This window comes from Zonotrichia leucophrys, chromosome 25 (assembly GCF_028769735.1).
Source record: "Zonotrichia leucophrys gambelii isolate GWCS_2022_RI chromosome 25, RI_Zleu_2.0, whole genome shotgun sequence".
Lineage (NCBI taxonomy): Eukaryota > Metazoa > Chordata > Aves > Passeriformes > Passerellidae > Zonotrichia > Zonotrichia leucophrys.
In genome coordinates, this window is record NC_088194.1 from 791,238 (window position 1) to 811,834 (window position 20,597).

At 62.2% G+C, this 20,597-nt stretch overlaps 2 protein-coding genes across 2 annotated transcripts in view; both read right to left on the minus strand.

Moving 5' to 3' along the window:
• Positions 1-3,791, minus strand: part of PEAR1 (platelet endothelial aggregation receptor 1) — a 16,825-nt gene extending 13,034 nt beyond the window's left edge. Inside the window, exon 1 of the mRNA XM_064732703.1 lies at positions 3,691-3,791. The gene's annotated coding sequence lies outside the window, so the exon portion shown is untranslated. The remainder of the gene's footprint in view (positions 1-3,690) is intronic.
• Positions 3,792-8,037: 4,246 nt separating this feature from the next.
• Positions 8,038-19,842, minus strand: NTRK1 (neurotrophic receptor tyrosine kinase 1). The gene is made up of 17 exons (XM_064732716.1): positions 19,639-19,842; positions 17,946-18,020; positions 17,241-17,312; positions 16,777-16,845; positions 16,336-16,490; positions 16,104-16,252; positions 15,863-15,989; positions 15,447-15,776; positions 15,231-15,248; positions 15,036-15,094; positions 14,337-14,439; positions 13,843-13,989; positions 13,622-13,752; positions 13,378-13,550; positions 10,435-10,675; positions 9,925-10,083; positions 8,038-8,591 (listed from the first exon to the last, which is right to left on the minus strand). The coding sequence occupies exons 1-17, from the start codon at positions 19,824-19,826 to the stop codon at positions 8,406-8,408; spliced, it is 2,382 nt and encodes a 793-aa protein (XP_064588786.1). The 5' UTR covers positions 19,827-19,842; the 3' UTR covers positions 8,038-8,405.
• Between the last annotated feature and the right edge of the window lie 755 nt (positions 19,843-20,597).

Sequence of the window (20,597 nt, forward strand, 5' to 3'; positions counted from 1 at the left end):
CCATCCCATCCCATCCCAACCCATCCCATCCCATCCATCCATCCCATCCCATCCCATCTCATTGATCCCATCTTATCCCATCCCATCCCATTCCCATTCTGTGCACTCCTCACCCCAATCCCATCCCCCCATTAAACCTTTGGTTTGCCCCACCATGGCTGCCCAGCCCTGCAGGGAAGCCCCATCTGCCCCCCCCCAGCTGAGAGTGCCCACCCCAGCAGTCCCCCCCCACCTGTGCCCTGCCCACCTGTGCCCACCCAGCTGTGCCCCCAGCTGTGCCCACTCCACTGTGCCCACCCACCCAGCTGTGCCCACCCAGCAGTGCCCACCCAGCAGTGCTCCCCCAGCTGTGCCCACCCACTCCAGCTGTTCCCCCAGCTGTGCCCACCCCACTGTGCCCACCCACCCAGCTGTTCCCCCCAGTTGTGCCCACCCCAGCTGTGCTCCCCAGCAGTGCCCCCCCCAGCTGTGCCCACCCACTCCAGTTGTGCCCACCCCAGCTGTGCCCACCCCAGCAGTGCCTCCCCCAGCTGTGCCCTCACCGCTGGAGCAGCTGGGCCCGCGCCAGCCCGGCTCACACTGGCACAGCTCGGGAGCCACGCAGCGCCCATGGACGCACTCCTGGCTGCAGTGAGCTGGGGGGACACGGCACGGAGGGTCCCCAGGGAGCTCTGGGGACACCCCGTAGCGGGGACACCGCCCCAGGGCCCCCCCGAGCCCCGGCCCCACTCACGGACACACGAGTCGCGGCTCTCGTAGTAGCCCTGGCAGCACTGGTAGCGCCGCCGGTAGTCGGTGCGCACGGCCAGGCGGTACTCGGTGCGGTACAGCACCCTGCGCCACCAGGGGACACCGTGAGAGTGCTGTCCTGTGCGCCAGGGACTGGGGACAGCCTGAGCTGGGACAGCCCCCCCAGTGTCCCTGTGCCCTGCCCCTGGGGACAGCCTGCACTGGGGCAGTCCCCCCAGCCCCCTGGCCTTGGGGCAGCCCCCCTCCAGTCCTCCCAGGGCCTTGGGGACACGCTGTGTTGGCCACACGCTGTGGCCTCTTGGCACTGCCCTCCTCCAGCCCCCAGCCTTGGGGACAGACCCTCTGCAGCCCTTCCATGAGCTTGGGGACACCGACATTGGAAACCCCCCTTGAGAATGGGGTAACCCCCCCTCCAGCCCCTTCTCCAACCCCCTCACTGTCTTTGGGGACACCCTTGGGTGGGACAGCCCCTCCACGACCCTGGGAACACCCTGCAATGGGTACAGTCCACCTCCTCTCCAGCCTTTCATAGCCTTTGGGACACTTCAGTGGGACATTTCCCTCCCGGCCCCTTCATTGTCCTTGTCCTTGTCCCCTCCAGCCCCCCATGGCCCTGGGGACACCCTGGGGTGGGACAGCCCTTCCACCAGCCTGGGAACACCCTGCACTGGGACAGTCCCCCCTCCAGCCTCCCTCCAGCCCCTCATAGCCTTGGGGACATCCTGCAGAGAGACGGTCCTCCCTCCAGCCTCCCTCCAGCCCCTCATGACCCTGGGGACACCCAGGGGTGGCACTGCTCCTCCACAAGCCTGGGGACACCCTGCAGAGGGACAGCCCCCTCCAGCCCCCTCATTGTCCTTGTCCCCTCCGGCCCCCCACGGCCCTGGGGACACCCGAGGGGCTCTGGGGTGCTCCCACCTTTGCTGCGGGCAGGGCAGGGGGAGCCCCAGTCCCCCGGGGCAGGGCTGGTTGGAGGGCACCACATGCGGTTTGGTGTAGGATTCCTTCACTGGCGCCGTGAAGCTGCGGGTGGAGGGAATTCGGGGTGATTGCAGGTTCTGGCAGACCCCAGGACTGTCGCTGTCCCCCTCCCCTGTCCCCTCAGTCCTACCTCTCCCAGTAGCTGCACACATTGGGGTCTCCGGGCCGGAGCGCAGCCAGGAGCCGGCGTGCAGCGCCAGCACCGCGGCCCGCAGCAGCATCCTGCACGGAGAGAGCCGGCTTCACCCCGTGCCTCCGCACATTCCCGCTCCCCACCCACCGCCCCCGGGCCCAGCCCCACGTCCGAGCTCCCTGCAGGGCTGGCTTTGCATTCCTCCATCCCCAAAACCAGCCCCGGCCCCGCTGCTCCCCCAGCGCAGCTCTGCGCCAAAGGGAAACTGAGGCACGGCCGCTCAGCAACCTGGGTGGCCCCTCCAGCCTCATCCCAGCATCCTGAGACACCTGGGGGAACATCTGGAGCATCACCCCGACCTGTGCTGGGCACCCCATGCTAAGGGGGCGATGCCCGGGGTGCCAGGGTGGGGCTGGGCACGACGCCTCCAGCCCTGGCACGGCTCTGCGTGGCCCCACTTCAACTCGCTCTGTGTTTATTCCCAGCTGACTTTTCCTGGATCCAGCAGCTTCTTGCTCAAGCCAGAGAGGGTCTGGCTCTGCCGGGGCGGCTCTGGGAGCGTTTCCAGCCGGGGGCCGGGCTGGGAGGGCCGGCGACCCCCGAGCCCGCCGCGCCGGGTGTGATGTTTACCGGGATCAGCGTTTCGGGGCAGCGCTGCCGTGTGCCAAGGAGGAAACAGAGGTTTCCTGGTCAGCACAGCTGGATTTACCGGGGCTTCCTTGCTGTTCCAGCCATAGGATACCCCAAAGGTGCTCCCTGGGTTCGTCCTTCCCCCCTCAGCAGAGCCCGCGCTGCGTTTTGGGGCCAGAGCATCCGGTTTGGGGTGGAAAAAGTGTCAGTGGGAAAGCTTCCCCCCATTTCCCTTCAACTCCCGGCAGGGAGGAATTAATTGCTTATCCGCTGCCAGAATTCCCTCCCATGGACCCTGCCGAGGGGGGAGAGCCAGGGAGCCCCGAGTTCATCCCCAGCCTCATCCTCGGGGGAACCCCGAGTTCATCCTCGAGGGAACCCCGAGCTCATCCCCAGCCTCATCCTCAGGGGACCCCCCAGTTCCTCCCCAGGGGAACCCCGAGTTCATCCCCATCCTCATCCTCGGGGGAACCCCGAGTTCATCCCCAGCCTCATCCTTGGGGGAACCCCGAGTTTATCCCCAGCTTCATCCTCAAGGGAACCCCGAGTTTATCCCCAGCCTCATCCCCCTCTTCCAGCAACAAGGTTGTCCCACATTGCTGGGAAAAACAGGAACCACGGGGAGATGCTGACAGGAAAAGCAAGGAGTCATCAAACGCTGCCGGCACGTCCCATCTGCTCCTCTCCGAGGGAAAAAGTCCCCCCAAAACGGCAAAAAGCACCCCCAGACCCAGCACTCCCCTCCCCACTGTGTCCCTAAGAGCCCTCCGGGTGGGATGAGGAGCATCCCAGGGGTGATGGGGCTGAAAGCAGCGTGTGGGGTGAGGGCAGAGGAGCTGCCCTGCGCTGTCCCTGCTGGGGACACTGTGCTGTCCCCCCCAGTGTCGCTATCTGTGCCCCGGCGCTTCCTCCGCACAGCCCGGGGGCTGACGCGTTTCCTCCGCAGGGATGGGGCTGGGGAAGGGCGAGGGGGGCACGGGGGCGAGGCAGGGGCAGGGAAAGGGACAGGGGCAGCTTTGGGGTCACCCAAGGGGTGTCGCAGCGCTGTGCCACTCCCCACCGGCTGTCCCTGCGCTCTCCCGTGTCCCCCAGGGCTAGGGGGTCCCCTACAGCGCCCGGTAGGGGACAGTGGGACGGTGCCACCCACCCAAACCAGCCCTGCCCCGGGGTGTCCCGGTGGGGACAGTGGCACTCACCTGGCCGGGCCGCGGTGGCAGGCAGGGACAGGAGCAGGGGCAGGGCTGGCCTGGCCGGCCGGGATGGCGCAGCGCGGCCGTCGGAAGCGGAGGGAGGGCTGGAGCTGCTCTCAGGAAGTTTGGACGTGGAGTCAACTACGGAAAAGGGAAAAAAATAAAAAAAATCCCCTTAATTATTTTTTTTCTTTTTTTTTTTTTCGCTTCTGTCCAGAAACCAGAGGGTTTTGGCAGAGCAGCACTGCCGGGATTGCTCTCACAGAGTGCTGCATGGAGTGGGGTCTATGGGGACGTCCTGGTGCAGCCCCTCAGGGTGTCCCCTTCCCCAGGGCCTGACCCGGGCTGTCCCCCAGGGCTGGGGCAAGCAAAGGGATCCCCTGAGCAAGGGGCAGCTGCTCTGTGGTGAGGGCATGTGGGGACCAGGGTGTCCTCTGGCTTCAGGGCAGCGGCTGCTGGCAGCAGAGCAGAGCCTGGGGCTGGTGCCCAACACCCTGGACACAGCATCCCTGCATCCCAACACCCTGGGCACAGCATCCCTGCATCCCAGAATGTCATCCCTGCATCCCAGGGTCTCATGGTCCCTGTATCCCAACATCCAAAGATATCATTCCTTCATCCCAGGACATCATCTCTGCACCCCAACACCCTGGACACAGCACCTCTGCATCCCAGGGACAGCATTCCTGCATCCCAACACCCTGGGCACAGCATCCCTGCACCCCAACAACCTGGGCACAGCATCCCTGCATCCCAACAACCTGGGCACATCATCTCTGCATCCCAACACCCTGGGCAGAGCATCCCTGCATCTCAGAATGTCATCCCTGCATCCCAGAGCATCATCCCTGCATCCCAGGGTCTCATGGTCCCTGCATCCCAACATCCCAAGATATCATTCCTTCATCCCAGGACATCATCTCTGCACCCCAACACCCTGGGCACAGCATCCCTGCATCCCAGGACATCATCTCTGTATCCCAGGGACAACATCCCTGCATCCCAACACTCCAAACATGGCATCCCTGCATCCCAGGACATCATCCCTGCATCCAAGGATGTCATCCCTGCATTCCAATATCCCTGGCACATCATCCCTACATCCCAGGGACATATAATCCCTGTATCCCAGGATATTATTCCTGCATCCCAATGTCCTGGGTACATCACCCCTGCATCCCGGGATATTGTCCCTGCATCCCAACAACCCAGGATATCATCCCTGCATCCTGGGGACACATCATTGCTGCATCCCAACACCCTGGGCACAGCATTCCTACATCCCAGGACACCATCCCTGCATCCCAGGACATCATCCCTGCATCCCAATATCCCAGGACATCATCCCTGCATCCCAATGTCCCAAGAACACATCATCCCTGCATCCCAGAGCATCATCCCTGTATTCCAGGGGAACATGGTCCCTGCATCCCAACATCCCTAGTACATCATCCCTGCATCCCAGGGACCCATAATCCCTGTGTCCCAGGATATCATCCCTGCATCCCAACATCCCTGGCACAGAATCCCTGCATCCCAACATCCCAAAGACATATCAGCCCCCCATCCCAGGGCCACATGGTCCCTGCATCCCAACATCCTGGGCACACACCCCTCCATCCCAACATCCCTGGTACATCATCCCAGCATCCCAGGACATCAACCCTGCATCCCAGGGACATCATCCCTGCATCCCAATGTCCTGGGCACATCATCCCTGCATCCCAGGACATCCTCCCTGCATCCCAACATCCCTGGCACATCATCCCTGCATCCCAGAGACACATCATCCCTGTATCCCAGGGACACTTCATCCCTGTATCCCCAAATCTCAGGTGCACATCTCCCCCTCGCCATTCCAGGCACAGTGTGCCCCCATCCCGGGCACAGTGTGCCCCCATCCCGGGCACACAGCATTTCCACATTTGAGGATCCCAGAGCTGCAGGCACGAGTCACCCCCTCACCCCAGAGACCCCAGGATCCCTGGCCGTGTGTTCCCCTGCATCCCAGGGTCTCTGACCACACACCACCCCATATCCTGGGATCCCTGGCCGTGTGTTCCCCTGCATCCCAGGATCCCTGACACACACCACCCCATATCCTGGGATCACCCCCATATCCTGGGATCACCCCCACACATCACCCCCATATCCTGGGATCACCTCCCCACCGCCGGATTCTCAGCCATTTCCCACCTCCTCATCCCAAATATCACAATTAAATCCCGGATTCCTGACCCCCTCCCCTCATCCCGAGATCCCCGTGTATTCCCCCGACCCCGGGACCCCCGGACGGGCAGCTCAGCTGCCCCCCCACTCCCAGCACACATTAGCGGCTCCCGAGGCGCCGTTAATTGCTCTGCTCGTTACAGGAACAGCTCTAATCACTCCCAACGATTTTCACATCCCAGCGAGACCCGGCTGCCCGCCCCCCTCGCCCGGGGGTCTCCATTAGGATCGAGCCCACCCGCAGCTGGGGCTCCCCCAAAACGGCGCTTCCCGGAGCAGGGATGGGAATGGGGAATGTGGGGGGCTGCGGGGCCCTGGAATGGGAGAGGATATCGGAGATGGGACGGGCTGGGGACATCCGGAGCTGAGGATCTGCCGGGGAAGTGACCCCTCCTTCCAATGCTTTTTAAGGCGTCCCCAGGGCAAGGGGGGGAAATATTGCTCGGGGACATTCCAGGGGCACTTCAGTGCTCAGATGCCTTTGCAGCCCCCCCGGGACCCCCAGAGGAGGAGAGGAGCGAGACCCCCGAGTGCACTTTGGTGTGGTTGGGGCTGTGCAGAGCCCATCGCTCCCAGGGCTGGGGTCCAGCTGCATCCTCAGCTCCCCCAAACCCACCACTGATCCTCTTAGAGAGGACCTGGGGTCCCCTCAGGAGCTTTTGGGGACCCTCTAAAGCACAAACCCAACCCTGCCATGCTCAGAGCTGGTGGCACCAGGGCACGGGAGGGTGGCACAGGCAGGGCAGGATGTGAGTGGCGATACAGAACGAAGCAGAATCGGGCCCGGGGAGCCCCAGCCCCGCCGAAACGGGGTGAGCAGGGCCAGGCCCCGGTGCCGCTGGGGCGGCAGCCCCGCCAGGGAGCGGAGCCGTTAATTACCTCATTGCCAGAGTCCATTACCGCTCCCCCCGGAGCACTGAAATGGAGAAACTTCGGCAGCAGGGAGGGGCTGGGGGGATAAAATCGATCGCGGGGTGAACCCTTAACTCTTCCCTGCCTGCGCTAAGGGGGAAACTGAGGCACGGCCAAGCCCACGAGGGAGATTGAGGCATTGCCATGCCATGAAGGAATCTGAGGAGCAGAAATAGGGAAGCTCACCCTGTTTGCAGAGGGGGTGTCACCACCACACAAGGTCCTTTTGGGGCATTGCTCTGCGGCAATCTCCAGCACGGGGCTGGAAAAGCTCAAGGTTGTAATCTAGTTCCTTGCTCAAATTAGATAAGAGGGGAAAAAAGGGCCATAAATCAGCGTGGGCAGCGATTAGAGACCCCAAGGAAGCAGTGGGGGGCTCTGCCAGCAGGGCTGAGCTCCAGCAGAGCCAGAGCTGCCCATGCCAGGTCCCCATTTCCCGGGACAGCAAAGATCCAGGAGAGCCAGAGGGGCCTGACCTGGGGTGAATTACAGGCTGGCAGTTCCCATTTCCCCCAGTTGTCATTGTGCCACACCAGCACAGGGCACAGCCTGGTGCCATGCCAGCCCCAAACCCCACCACAGACCTCACCACAGACCCCCTGACCGCTCCCAAATTGCGCCGTGCCTCAGTTTCCCCCGCGACCTCGCCTCCCTCCCGCTTATCTCGGGTCACAGGGGGTAACAAAGGAGCTGCCAGGGCTCTGCCTGTGCTGCCTAATTATCCAGATGAAATCAATTCAGCTCCATTATGGTCAAATCCAGGTCTCAACCATTACCAAGGCGGCTGGAGAGCCTGAGGGGGGATGATGGAGTGGATGCTGCAGGGCATGTGATAACCCCTGGTTCCGAGGAGAGGACACAGAGAAGGGGGGATGTCGCCCTTTTGGGGGGATGGGTTTGTGCTGCCAAGTCCCATCCTCCACCTGCAGAGCCCTTGGCAAGGAGGCTCCCCGGGCCAGGGTGTGGCACAGGAATCCCTGGATTCTGCCCAAAATTATCCTCATGACACAGCCCAAAACCATCCCTGTGTGTGCTGGGGATGGGGGCACCAAACACAGCACCCTGGGCATTTGTGAGCCTTGACCCACACCCTGGGAGGATCCCTGGCACAGCATCTCCTCTCCCCCAGCCAGAGCAGCTTCCCTGATATGAAAATCCCCCTTTTCCCCCCAAAATGCCACCCCGGAGAACGCAGGGGGAATGCAGGGGAGACACAGTTTATTTTAGTGACTGGTTTTGCTGCAGAGCAGGTGGGCACAGGGCAACCCCAACTCCCCTGGGGTAGAATTGAGCCCCCCCAGCTCTTCCCCATGCTGGGGTCTCCCAGCTCTGCCCACCCTGAGCCAAGAGCCTCCATCCTGGCGCTGTGGGAGTGCCAAGGAGCCAAACCAGGGGTGCCACAGCCCTCCAGCCCCCCTTTCCTGGGAGTGAGCTGGCATTTTGCACTATAAATAACATTTCAGGCTTCTCCCCCTCCTCGGGGCATCAGTCCAGGGCTGTGAGGGGCAAAGCCATGCCCTGGGCAGCAGGGCAGGCAGGGAGGGAACAGCAGGGAGCAGAGGGTGCCAGGGGGTCCCCGCTCAGCCCAGGATGTCCAGGTACACAGGGGGTGTCTTGACGAGGGCCTGGAGGCGGCTGTGGATCTCCTTGATGGGCTGGCGCTGCTGGGGCTCCCTGTGCCAGCAGCTCTGCATGATGCCATAGACCTCGGAGGGGCACGTGCGGGGCCGCTCCAGCTGCCGGCCCTGGGTGATGCACTCGATGGCCTGCGGGGACAGGGGTGGAGATGGGAACCTTGCTCTGGGTACCCCTTGGGGGGGGGGTGTCACCATCCTCCCTGCCCCAATCTGGGTACCCCAGAGTCTGTTAGCATCCTCCCTGCCCTGCACGATGCACTCGATGGCCTGCAGGGACAGGGGTGGAGATGGGAGCCCCTGCTCTGGGTACCCCTGGGGGGGGGCTGTCACCATCCTCCCTGCCCCACTCTGGGTACCCCAGGGGCTGTTCCCATCCCATCCTCCGTGCCCCACTCTGGGTACTCCTGCTCTGGGTACCCCTTAGGGGGGCTGTTCCCACCCTTCTTGCCCTGATCTGGGTACCCTCGGGGGCTGTTCCCATCCTCCTTGCCCTGCTCTGGGGGTGTTACCATCCTCCTTGCCCCACTCTGGGTACCCCAGGGGGCTGTTCCCATCCCATCCTCCGTGCCCCACTCTGGGTACTCCTCTTGCCCTGCTCTGGGTACCCCCAGGGGCTGTTCCCACCCTCCTTGCCCTGCTGTGGGTACCCCCAGGGGCTGTTACCATCCTCCTTGCCCTACTCTGGGGGTGTCACCATCCTCCCTGCCCCACTCTGGGTACTCCTCTTGCCCTGCTCTGGGTACCCCCAGGGGGCTGTTCCCACCCTTCTTGCCCTGATCTGGGTACCCCCGGGGGCTGTTCCCATCCTCATTGCCTGCTCTGGAGCTGTCACCATCCTCCCTACCCCACTCTGGGGGCTGTTCCCATCCTCCTTGCCCTGCTCTGGGGGTGTTACCATCCTCCTTGCCCTACTCTGGGTACCTCCAGGGAGCTGTCACCATCCTCCTTGCCCTACTCTGGTATCCCGGGGGCTGTTACCATCCTCCTTGCCCCACTCTGGGGGTATTACCATCCTCCCTGCCCTGCTCTGGGTACCCCCAGGGGCTGTTCCCATCCCATCCTCCGTGCCCCACTCTGGGTACTCCTCTTGCCCTGCTCTGGGTACCCCTTAGGGGGGCTGTTCCCACCCTCCTCGCCCTGCTCTGGGTACCCCCAGGGGCTGTTCCCATCCTCATTGCCTGCTCTGGGGCTGTTACCATCCTCCCTACCCTACTCTGAAGGCTGTTACCACCCTCCCTGCCCTGCTCTGGGGCTGTTACCATCCTCCTTGCCCCACTTTGGGGGTGTCACCATCCTCTTTGCCCCACTCTGGGTACCCCCAGGGGCTGTCACCATCCTCCTTGCCTGGTCTGGGGGTGTTACCATCCTCCTTGCCCCACCCTGGGTACCCCAGGTGCTGTTACCATCCTCCCTGTCCTGCTCTGGGAGTGTTCCCATCCTCCTTGCCCCCCAGCTCGCTCACCTCGGTGTTGGACAGTTGGTACCAGGGCTGCTTGCCGTAGGTGAAGATCTCCCAGAGCACCACGCCGAAGCTCCAGATGTCGCTCTCGGTGGTGAATTTGCGGTACAGGATGCTCTCAGGAGGCATCCAGCGGATGGGCAGCATGGTCCTGCCCCCCACCTGCCCACAGCAGGGCTGTCAGCACGGCAAGGACCCTCCTGCTTCCCTTCCCTCACCCCTCAATCCCCAGGTTTGATGTTAGGATGAAATTTTTTACTCTGAGGGAGGTGATGCCCTGAGAAGCTGTGGCTGCCCCATCCCTGGAGATACTCAAGGTCAGGATTTGGAGCCAGCAACCTGTTCTTTTGGAAAGCATCCCAGCAGGTTGAGCTGGATGGCTTCCAAGCCTCCTTTCCAACCCATTCTGTGGTTAAATATGGATGTGAGGAGAAGGGGTGGGAGGAAACAGCCACGAGGGAAATTGAGTGTGGCCTCCCAAGCCAGAGCAAAGGGGAGGCAGGAGCAGCTCACCCGGTAATAGTCGGTGCTGTAGATGTCCCGGGACATGCCGAAATCCCCGATTTTCACCACCAGCTCGTGGCCCACCAGGCAGTTGCGGGTGGCCAGGTCCCGGTGCACGAAGTGGAGGGAGGCCAGGTACACCATGCCCGAGGCGATCTGCGTGGCGATGTGCAGCATGTGCCCCAGCGCCAGCGGCCCCCGCGGCTGCCCCGGGCCCTGCTCCAGGATCTTGGCATCGGGGCCGTGGGATCTGTGGGGCACAGGGGCTGATTGGGGCGTGGGGTGGGTGGGAGAGAGCACAGCTTCTCAAATTTCCAAAAAATTCCCATTTTTCCAAAAAAAATCCCATTTTTCCTGGGAAGGCAGCGAGCCCCGCGGCTGCCCCAGGCTCTGCTCCAGGATCTTGGCATTGGGGCCACGGGACCTGAGGGGCACAGGAGCTGATTCGAGTGTGGAGAGAGAGCACAACTTCTCAAATTTCAAAAAAATTCCCATTTTTCAAAAAAATTCCCATTTTACTTGGGAAGGCAGCGAGCCCTGCTCCAGGATCTTGGCATTGGGGCCGTGGGATCTGTGGGACAGGGGAGCTGCTGGGAGCGTGGGATGGGTGGGAGAGAGCACAACTTCCCAATTTTCTAAAAATTCCCATTTTTCTTGGGAAGGCAGTGAGCCCCGCGGCTGCCCCAGGCTCTGCTCCAGGATCTTGGCATCAGGGCCGTGGGACCTGTGGGGCACAGGGGCTGATTGGAGTGTGGGGAGAGAGCACAGCTTCTCAAATTTCCAAAAAATTCCCATTTTTCTTGGGAAGGCAGCGAGCCCTGCTCCAGGATCTTGGCATCGGGGCCGTAGGATCTGTGGGGCACAGGGGCTGATTGGAGTGTGGGGAGAGAGCACAGCTTCCCAAATTTCCAAAATATTCCCGTTTTTCCTGGGAAGGCAGCGAGTCCTTCTCCAGGACCTTGGCATCAGGGCCTTTGGATCTTTGGGACAGGGGAGCTGCTGGGAGCGTGGGATGGGTGGGAGAGAGCACAACTTCCCAATTTTCCAAAAAATTCCCATTTTTCCTGGAAGGGCAGTGAGAAGCACAGAATCACTGGGTTGGAAGACGCCTTCAAGATCATCAGCCCCAACACGTCAACTAAACCCTGGCACCCAGTGCCACATCCAGGCTTTGTTTTAAACACATCCAGGGATGGTGACTCCATCCCCACACAGCGAGAAGGAGAGAAAACAATTATTATCTCTATTCACTGTTCCTGTTTTTGCACACGTGGAATGTGTTATGGAGATTGTTTACCCAAAGAGGGTTGGTTATTAGACATGGGTGAAAGTTGTTTTGAGTGATTAGCCAGTCACTCAAAGCTGTGTCTGACTGTCTGGAGACAGTAATGGATTTTTCTTTAGTATAGTAGAGAAATATATAAAAATAAATATATAAAAATATATAGAAAAATATATACAAATATATATAATATATCAAAATATATAAAATATTGAAATATATAAAATATAAAAAATATAGAAATATATTTCTATATAGAAATATATATAAATACATAGAAATTTCTTTTTTCTTTTTAATATGTAATTTAGTTGGGATTAGTGTAATATAGCTTAATAAAGCAATTGTGCACACACACAGGGAAGGAACACACACAAGGAGGGCACACACAGCTGTGCATGCACAGGGGAGGGCACACGTGTGTGCACATGCACAGGGGAGGGCACATACACACACATGTGCACACACAGGGGAGGGCACACGTGTGTGCACACACTCAGGGAGGGCACACACACCCATGCATGCACATGGGATGGCACACGGGTGTGCACATGCACAGGGAGGGTACACGTGCACACACACAGGGAGGGCACACGTGTGTGCACATGCACAGTGGAGGGCACACACATGTGTGCACACACATGGGGAGGGCATGCACACTTGTGCACACACACAGGGAGGGCACACACAGATGTGCACACACAAGGAGGGCACACACACCTGTGCACACACACACGGAGAGTATGTACACCTGTGCACACACATGGGGAGGGCATGCACACTTGTGCACACACACAGGGAGGGCACACACAGATGTGCACACACAAGGAGGGCACACACACCTGTGCACACACACACGGAGAGTATGTACACCTGTGCACACACACAAGGAGGGCATGCACGCCTGTGCACACACACAGGGAGGGCACTCGCACCTGTGCACACACGCAGGGCAGGGCATTCACACCTCTGCACACACATGGAGAGGTCACACACACCTGTGCATGCACACAAGGAGGGCACACACACAGGGCAGGGCATTCACACCTCTGCACACACACGGGGACGACACACGCACAGAGGAGGGCACGCACACCTGTGCACACACACAGGGAGGGCACACATGAGTGTGCACACACATGGGCCCTGAAGAAGACAGAATGTCAGGGTGGAAGGTGGTGTGTCAGGGCACACGGCAGCGTGCCAGGGCACACGGGCAGGGTGTGAAAGCAGCACCGTGCGTGCAGCGGGGCGTGCGAGCCCGGCCGGGGGCCAGCGCGGCTCCGCCCGCCCGCAGCCCTCGGTGCCTTTGATGCCGAGCGCTGCTGACAGCCCGGCCGGGGCGGCCGTGGCCGGGGGCTGGGGGAGCTCTGCTCGGCAGAACCATTAATGCCAACTCCCATAACAATAATCATAAAAGCCACGTCTCAGAGCTCCTCGCGCGGCCACTAAAGCGATGCCTCTGGCAGCCCCCCCCGTCTAGCAGCAATACCTGGGGGGGCAATCGAAAAGTCTCTGCTTATTCCAGCTGATGGCCAATCTCTCTCTATTTAAGCCTCTCAGACAGCTAATCTAATCAATATTGCAAGGAGGGCTGCATTAGCAGGGAGCAGGCTGGCTGCGCTGATGGAGAGGCAGATGGGGGGCTCCTGTCCCCCCCGCTGTCCCACCTGAGGAAGCGGTTGAGGTCGCCGTGCTTCATGTACTCGAAGACCATGATGAGGGGCTCGCCCTCGGTGCACACGCCGTAGAACTTGACGATGTGCTCGTGCTGCAGCACGGTCAGCAGCTCGGCCTCGCGCTGGAAATCCAGGCGGGCGCTTTCCGTCACCTCCTTCAGCGCCTGCGGGGACACGGCATCAGTGACACCCACCCCAGGGACCCCCTCACCCCCTCATCGTGCCCCCTCCTCACCTTCACGGCCACCAGCATCTTCTCCTGCTCCGGGAGGAGGTTGTAGCACTCGGCCAAGAAAACCTTCCCGAAGGCGCCCTCGCCCAGCTCCCACTTGAGCACGATGTCCCTCCTCTGTACGTGGTGCACGCCTGGGGGGACCCCCACCCGTCAGTGCCCCCCAGCCCGGGTGTGAGCAATGAGGGGTGCTCGGGGAGCACAGTGCCCAGCCCAAGCCTTACAGGCGTTGCAGAAATACTGGGGGTTCTCGATGAAGTTGCTCTTGAGCCCCTCCAGCTTGCTCTCAGCCGAGGAGAGGGGGCTGCTGCCCAGGTTCATGAAGTGCAGGGACATGGCCAGGTCATCCTCTCGGGCCAGCACGGCTGAGCCTTGTGGGGACAAGGACAAGGCCATCAGGGGGTCCCCCAGCTCTCCTCCTCCTCCCCCCAGCCTGTGCAGGCAGTGCCAGGCTCTGCCGAGCATCCCCCTGCTCGCCCGGCCCCCGGGGGCCAGGCAGCCCGATCAAAACCATTTAGAGGCTGAATCCATTCCAGGAGTGAATTAGCAGCTGCTGCCCACGCTCCCGGGGGAGCCAGCACCTCTCCACGGGTGTTCCCCCCACCCACAGCCCCTCTTCCCACACCTGTGACCCAAACCAGGTGCCACAGGGACGTGGGGACGGGGCTGTCCCCGTGTCACAGCCCCAATATCGAGTCACCAGGCTGGGGGCACTCACGGTTAATGCCGAACTTGGAGCGGCGCCCACACTTGTTGAGCAGGATTAGCATGACAGAGAGGGAGAGGCAGGCGAACACGGCCAGGGCCACGGCCACTGAGACCTGCTGGCAGCGAGGACAGATCAGGCCAGGTCACACCAGGGATGGGAGCAAACTGTGAGATGGTGACAAACCCCAGGGGCTGCCACAGGGGACACTGAGGCACTGAGAGTCTGTCCTTCATCCCCTTTGTACAACCCACATCCCCGAGAGCTGGTTTGGCCACCAAGACCTGCTGGCAGTGAGGACAGAGATCAGGAGCAGGTCCCACCAGGTCCCTTTTGTCAGCCCATGGGATGGGAACAACCCCATGAGATGGTGACAATCCCCAGGGGAAACTGAGGCACTGAGAGTCTGTCCTTCATCCCCATTGTATAACCCACATCCCCGAGAGCTGGTTTGGCCACCAAGACCTGCTGGCAGCAAGGACAGAGCTCAGCCAGGTCCCACCAGGTCCGTTTTGTCAGCCCGTGGGATGGGAACAACCCCATGAGATGGTGACAGGCCCCAGGAGGTGCCACAGGGGAAACTGAGGCACTGAGAGTCTGTCCTTCATCCCTATCATATAACCCACATCCTACTCAGTCCTCTAGGGATTTGTGCCACCCTCTTGCAGGTGTCCTGGTCCCCCCATCCCACACTGCAGAGCATCTCCTCACCCCAAACGTGTGCTCATCTGTTGTCTCCACAGGCCCCTCCAGCGAGCTGTTCCTGGTGCCTGGGGCAGGGAGAGGGTGTAGGGTGAGTGTGGGGTCCTCATCCTCCCCAAAAAAGGCCCTGGAAGGACCTGGACACCCCAGGATGGGCAGAATGCCCAGTTTAGGGGAGATGGGGCAGCAATCCTGGCCACTCACCCCGTGGGGACAGAGACACTGGAGCAGCCCAAAGGGAGAGAAAGGAGAAACACTCGTTATCCCTCAGGTGGGAGCAGCCCATCCTTGGGGGAAACTGAGGCACACCAGTGTAGACAACAGGCAGAGCCAAATACAACCCATCCTGCACTCCAGGTGTGACACAGCTCCTCGGTAGGATGGGGGACACCCCAGGCAGCCCCTGGCACAGGCACCTACCTGGGATGGGCTCCTCGGGGCTGAAGCTGAAGGGGTTGTCCATGAAGCGCACCTGGACGCTGCGGGAGGCCCAGCCCAGGGCGTTCTCCACCACCAGGGTGTAGTTGCCGTTGTTGACGTGCGTGGGACGGTTGAGCTGGAGGCAGCCGTGGAGCACGGTGGAGTTGTGCTCGTACTCCATGACGAAGGTGTGGATGTAGGGCCCTTCCTTCAGGGCCGTGCTGTTGAAGAGCCAGCGGATGTCGGGGACGGGGTTGCCATCCACGGAGAAGGGGATGCACCAGAAATGCCGGGGGATGGCGGTGTCCAGCAGCAGGATCACGGGGGGAACTGGCACAGACAGGGCTGGGTGGGTTCCTGGGCCAGACCCCCACTCAGCCCCCAGCCCCCAGCCCAGCCCCTTCTGGGCTCCTCACAGGTGACGTTCAGCACCACGCTGTCCTCTCCCAACCCCGCCGCGTTCTCTGCCCGGCACAGCAGCTCCTTGTGGTTGAGGTGAGAGGAGACGTTGCTGATCTCCAGGACGATCTCCCAGTCTGAGAGCTGCAGGGAACACCAGGGGTGTTGGAGCAGATGCCACCCCTCAAGCCTGACCAGCTCCTGCATCCCTCCCGTGCCCACCCCACCGGTGAGAGGATGCTGGGGGGCTGAGCTTGCCTTGGTGACAGCGAGCAGCTCGGGTCCCACCTCGGTCACCACCCACTCTGCGGTGGCCGCTGGGCTGGCACTGATGTGGCAGGTGAGGTTGACGCTGTCCCCTTGGCTCAGCGCCACCTCGGGGGGCTCGATGTGGACACTCGGGGGGTCTGCAGGGACAGGAGGGTGAGCCATGAGTGTCCCTGTGTGCCCAGGCTCAGGACAGGGGACAAAGGCATGGCCAGGCACGTACCACAGGCGTGGAGAGCCTGGCTGCCCAGGGCCACGGGCACGCTGCCCTCCCAGCAGAGCAGGGACTGGTTGCCCAGCTCGGCCCGGCTGCTGTTGTGCCACAGCTGCAGCCAGCGGAGCCCACAGGAGCAGTTGAAGGGATTTCCCACCACGATGCTGAGATGGAGCAGGGAAGAGAACTCAAAAGGATTCCAGGCCCCACACATTCGTGTGTGTCCCAGCAGAGTCAGTCAAGGCTGCACTTGGGCACTCCCAGCCTCCAGCTTTGTGTCACACATGTCCCATGTGCCACCCCTGTCCCTGTCCCCACACCCGTGGATGTGAGAGCCACCATCTCACCGAGCATCTCACTGCATCCCCAGCTCTGTGTGTGTCACTGGAGGGGCACATCCCCAATGGGAGATGCTCCACACCCACCTCCCCCTTCTCTCTCATCACTCACAGCTCTTGCAGGGGCAGATGCCAGAAGGTTTTCCAGGAAAGGCTTTGCAGGGCATTGGAGGAGAGATTCCTGTTGGGACAGCCCCCATCAGCCACCCCTTCCCATCCAACAGAGGTGGCACGGCGCAGCCCGGGGCTGTCACACCGTGACCAAGCAAAACCAGCTCTGCCAGGCGTGCCACCAGCGCTCGGGACCCCAGAACAGGGTCCCCATCCGTTTTTGGGGTACCCCACCCTCCCTGGTGCAGCACAGAGCTCCCGGGGGGGCAGCAGCTGCCTGCTCTCCTGCCCAGATCGATGGTTTCCCACTCAGCAGCAGTGGGGAAACTGATGTGCCTGGGGGCAGTGATGGGACACCATCGATCCTGCCTGGGCACGGGGACACGGGGACAGGCCACCCTGCAGCGGGCACAGCCCCCGGGGCACCAACGGTGGCACGGTGGGCAAGGGGAAGGGGAGACTCACACGTGGCTCAGCTTGGGGGTGTCCAGGAAGGCATCGGCAGAGATGTGCTGCAGCCCCGACCTGGAGATGGTGCTGAAAGGAGGGGAGGGTGAGCACATTGGAGAATCTCTGCTCTGGGAGTGATCCCTGGGACTCCTGGCAATGGGATTGAGCTCTGGGGATCCTCCTGTCCAACCCCCTCATTTCCCTGTGAAGGGACCCCATCGCTGGGATGCTCACAGGTTCTCTGCTCTGGGAGCGTCCCTGTCACTCCTTGCAGTGGGATGGAGCTCTGGAGATCCCCCCATCCACCACAGCCCTTCCCTCCCCTCATTTCCCAGTGCAGGGACCCCACACCGGGTTATTCACAGGTTCTCTGCTCTGGGAATGTCCCCTGAGAATTCTGGCAGTGGGGTTGAGCTGTGGGGATCCCCCCATCCACCACAGCCCTTCCCTCCCCTCATTTCCCGGTGCAGGGATCCCACACCGGGTTATTCACAGGTTCTCTGCTCTGGGAGCATCCCCTGCAACTCCTGGCAATGGGATTGGGCTCTGGGGATCCCCCACTCCGTCCCACTCATTTCCCCATGCAGGGACCCCATCCCCGAGGTGCTCACACTCTGGGAGTGTCCCCTGCAACTCCTTGCAGTGGGATTGAGCTCTGGGGATCCCCTCCCTCCACTCCCCATGTTTCCCCATGCAGGGACCCCACCCCGAGGTGCTCACAGGTTCCTGAGGTCCCGCAGTGTCCTGGTGTCAGCTCGGCTCAGGGTCCTGAGCGCCGGCTGGTTCTCAATGACGCTGGAAGGCAAAGGAGGGGGCTCAGCGGGGCAACTCACGACCCCGTCATGCCCCAAAGAGTGAGGTGAGAGCTCTCCCACTCCCCAGGCTGTGCCCACAGCCGGGAATGGGGACAAGGATGGAGCTGAGCCGCCCCACCGTGCCTCAGTTTCCCCTGGGATGAGCTGGGAAGAAGGGGGATGGCAGTGGGTGATCCCGATGGTTCTGAGCCCCTGGTCAGTGTGAACTGTGCAGGATCAGGGCTGAGCCACCACCTGGAGCCCACACAGAATAAGTCTGCTGGGTCTCAGCCCCCTAATCCTTTGGGTCCCCAGGGTGTCCTGCACTGTGACAGGGACACTGCTGTCGCTGTCCCCCCACCCTTGTCTCCAGGCAGGAGATGAAGAAAAGCCCCTTTGGGAGCAGGTGCAGGGTTTCTCCCTGCCCCACCCCACTCCTGTGAACCCCAAACAACAGGGCTTGGTTAATTGGGGTTCAGATCCACACCAAGGAGGGTTTTGGTGCCCCTGACCCCGGTGAGGATGGGATGAGAGCAGCTGGGATGGCTGGGGGTCTCTCGAGGACCACCATCCCCACCACCAGCCACGCCACCCCACCCCACGAGCCAGCGAACAAAGAGCTGGCAGCGCCTGTGGCGCAGCACGTGGGGAAACTGAGGCACGGAGACACCGCAGCCAGGCCCCAGCAATGCGGCACAGGCAGGGCTCTGGGCTGGGGGCAACCCCAGCAATTGGGGCACTTTGGTGTCCTGCAGCACCCCGTCACCCCAGCACCCTCCTGTCTCTGCTGGCTCCAGCCCTGGTCTCCCCACCACACATCCTGCAGCAGGGGAAGGAGTGGGAGCAGAGCAGACCCCCCAAAGCAGCAAATTTGGGGTGTGCCCCCCCAGCGTGCCCACCCACAGCCCCCAGGGCACAGCGACAGCTCCAACAGGATGGGGACAAGCGGCTCCCCACAGCCCTGCCCTGCCCAGCACAGTGTGGGTGCACCCTCAGCGTGTTGGCATCGCCACAGAAGGGGGTGAAGAGCTGCCCCCAGCCCCTCACTTGCTCCCTGGGGGGATGCTGCACCCCCCACCCCATTTTGCAGCCCCCAGTGCCTCCCAGCAAGCAGCTGCTCTCTCCACAGCCATCCCAGCCCATCCAGCCATCCCTGCTCCTGCCCCGGAGCAAATCACCTCCATCATCCCCATCACCACCCGGTCCACCAGCTCTGCTGCCCCCAGCCACAACCACCACCGTCCCCGTAGCTCCCAGCCCCTCTGCCTGCTCCCCAAAATCCGTAACTCCCAATCCCATCAGCTCCATCACTCCCAGCCCCATCACCTCCATCACTCCCAGCCCCATCAGCTCCATCACTCCCAGCCCCATCAGCTCCATCACTTCCAGCCCCATCACCTCCATCCCCGAGCTCTGTCACTGCCAACTCCATCGCTGCTTCAGCATCATCACCGCATCCCTCACCCTCGTCACCCCCAGCTCCTCTGCCTGCTCCCCGATCTCTGTCACCCCCAGATTTGTCATCCCCAGCCCCAGCCCGGTCCCCCCAGCCCCACCGCGCTGTCCCATCGCTCTGCCCGCTGTCTGAGCTCCATCCCCCGACCCCCGGCCCCACTCACACGTCGGTGAAGCCGCCGCTTCCCAGCAGCGAGGCCAGGCTGCTCACGGTGTCGGGCTCCCGGCAGAGCAATATCCCGGCCCCGGGGCAGCGGCAGGGCCGGGGGCAGGGACCGGCAGCGCCCGGGGCTGCCGGGGACAGCGGCAGGAGCAGCGCGGCCAGGCAGAGCCAGGCGGGCAGCGGCGGCATCGCGGGGCCGGTGCCGGTCCCGGTGCCGGTGCTGGCTCCGGTGCCGGTGCTGCCCGTCCTGGCTCCCGGTGCCCGTTCTGGTCCCGGTGCTGCCGGTGCCGCCCTCCCTCGCACTTGCCCGGCAGCCCGAGCACGGGGCCGTGCGGGGCTTTAAAAGCAACAACACGGACCGGCCTCCCGGGAGGGGCCGGCACCGGCACCGCCCCCGGCCCGGCCCGAGACACCCCCGGCCGTGATTCACCGGCACCGGGAAGGCTCCGAGCCGGGAGAGGGGGATTCCTCACACTGGCACCGACCATGGAGTCCGTCTGTGCCCTGTCCGTGCCATGCCCGTGCCATGCCCGTTCCCTGCCCGTGCCCTGCTCATTCCCTGCCCGTTCCCTGTCTGTGCCCTGCCTGTGCCCAGTCCATGCCCTGCCGCCACCCTCCCTGCACCCTGGCACCCTACACCGGCACCCCCAGCCCCACTAAGCAGATCCATCCCACCAAACCCCCCAAACTCCCACCAAACCCCACACACCACACCCGCTCCAGGACCTGGCTCAGGGCAGGCTGCAGCACAAGGGACAGGGCTCATCAAGACCCCGAGGGTCACCTACTGTCCCCCGAGCTGTCACAGCCCCCAAATCTCCAGGCGTGGTGGCTTTGCCTGGATCAAGCTCTCCCCAGCACCTCGGAAGTGCAGAGATGCTGGAGATGGGGACACGCTTGGTGGCACAGTGGCCCTGTCCCCAACTGTCCCCTCCGACCAGGACGCACCTCATCCTCCTC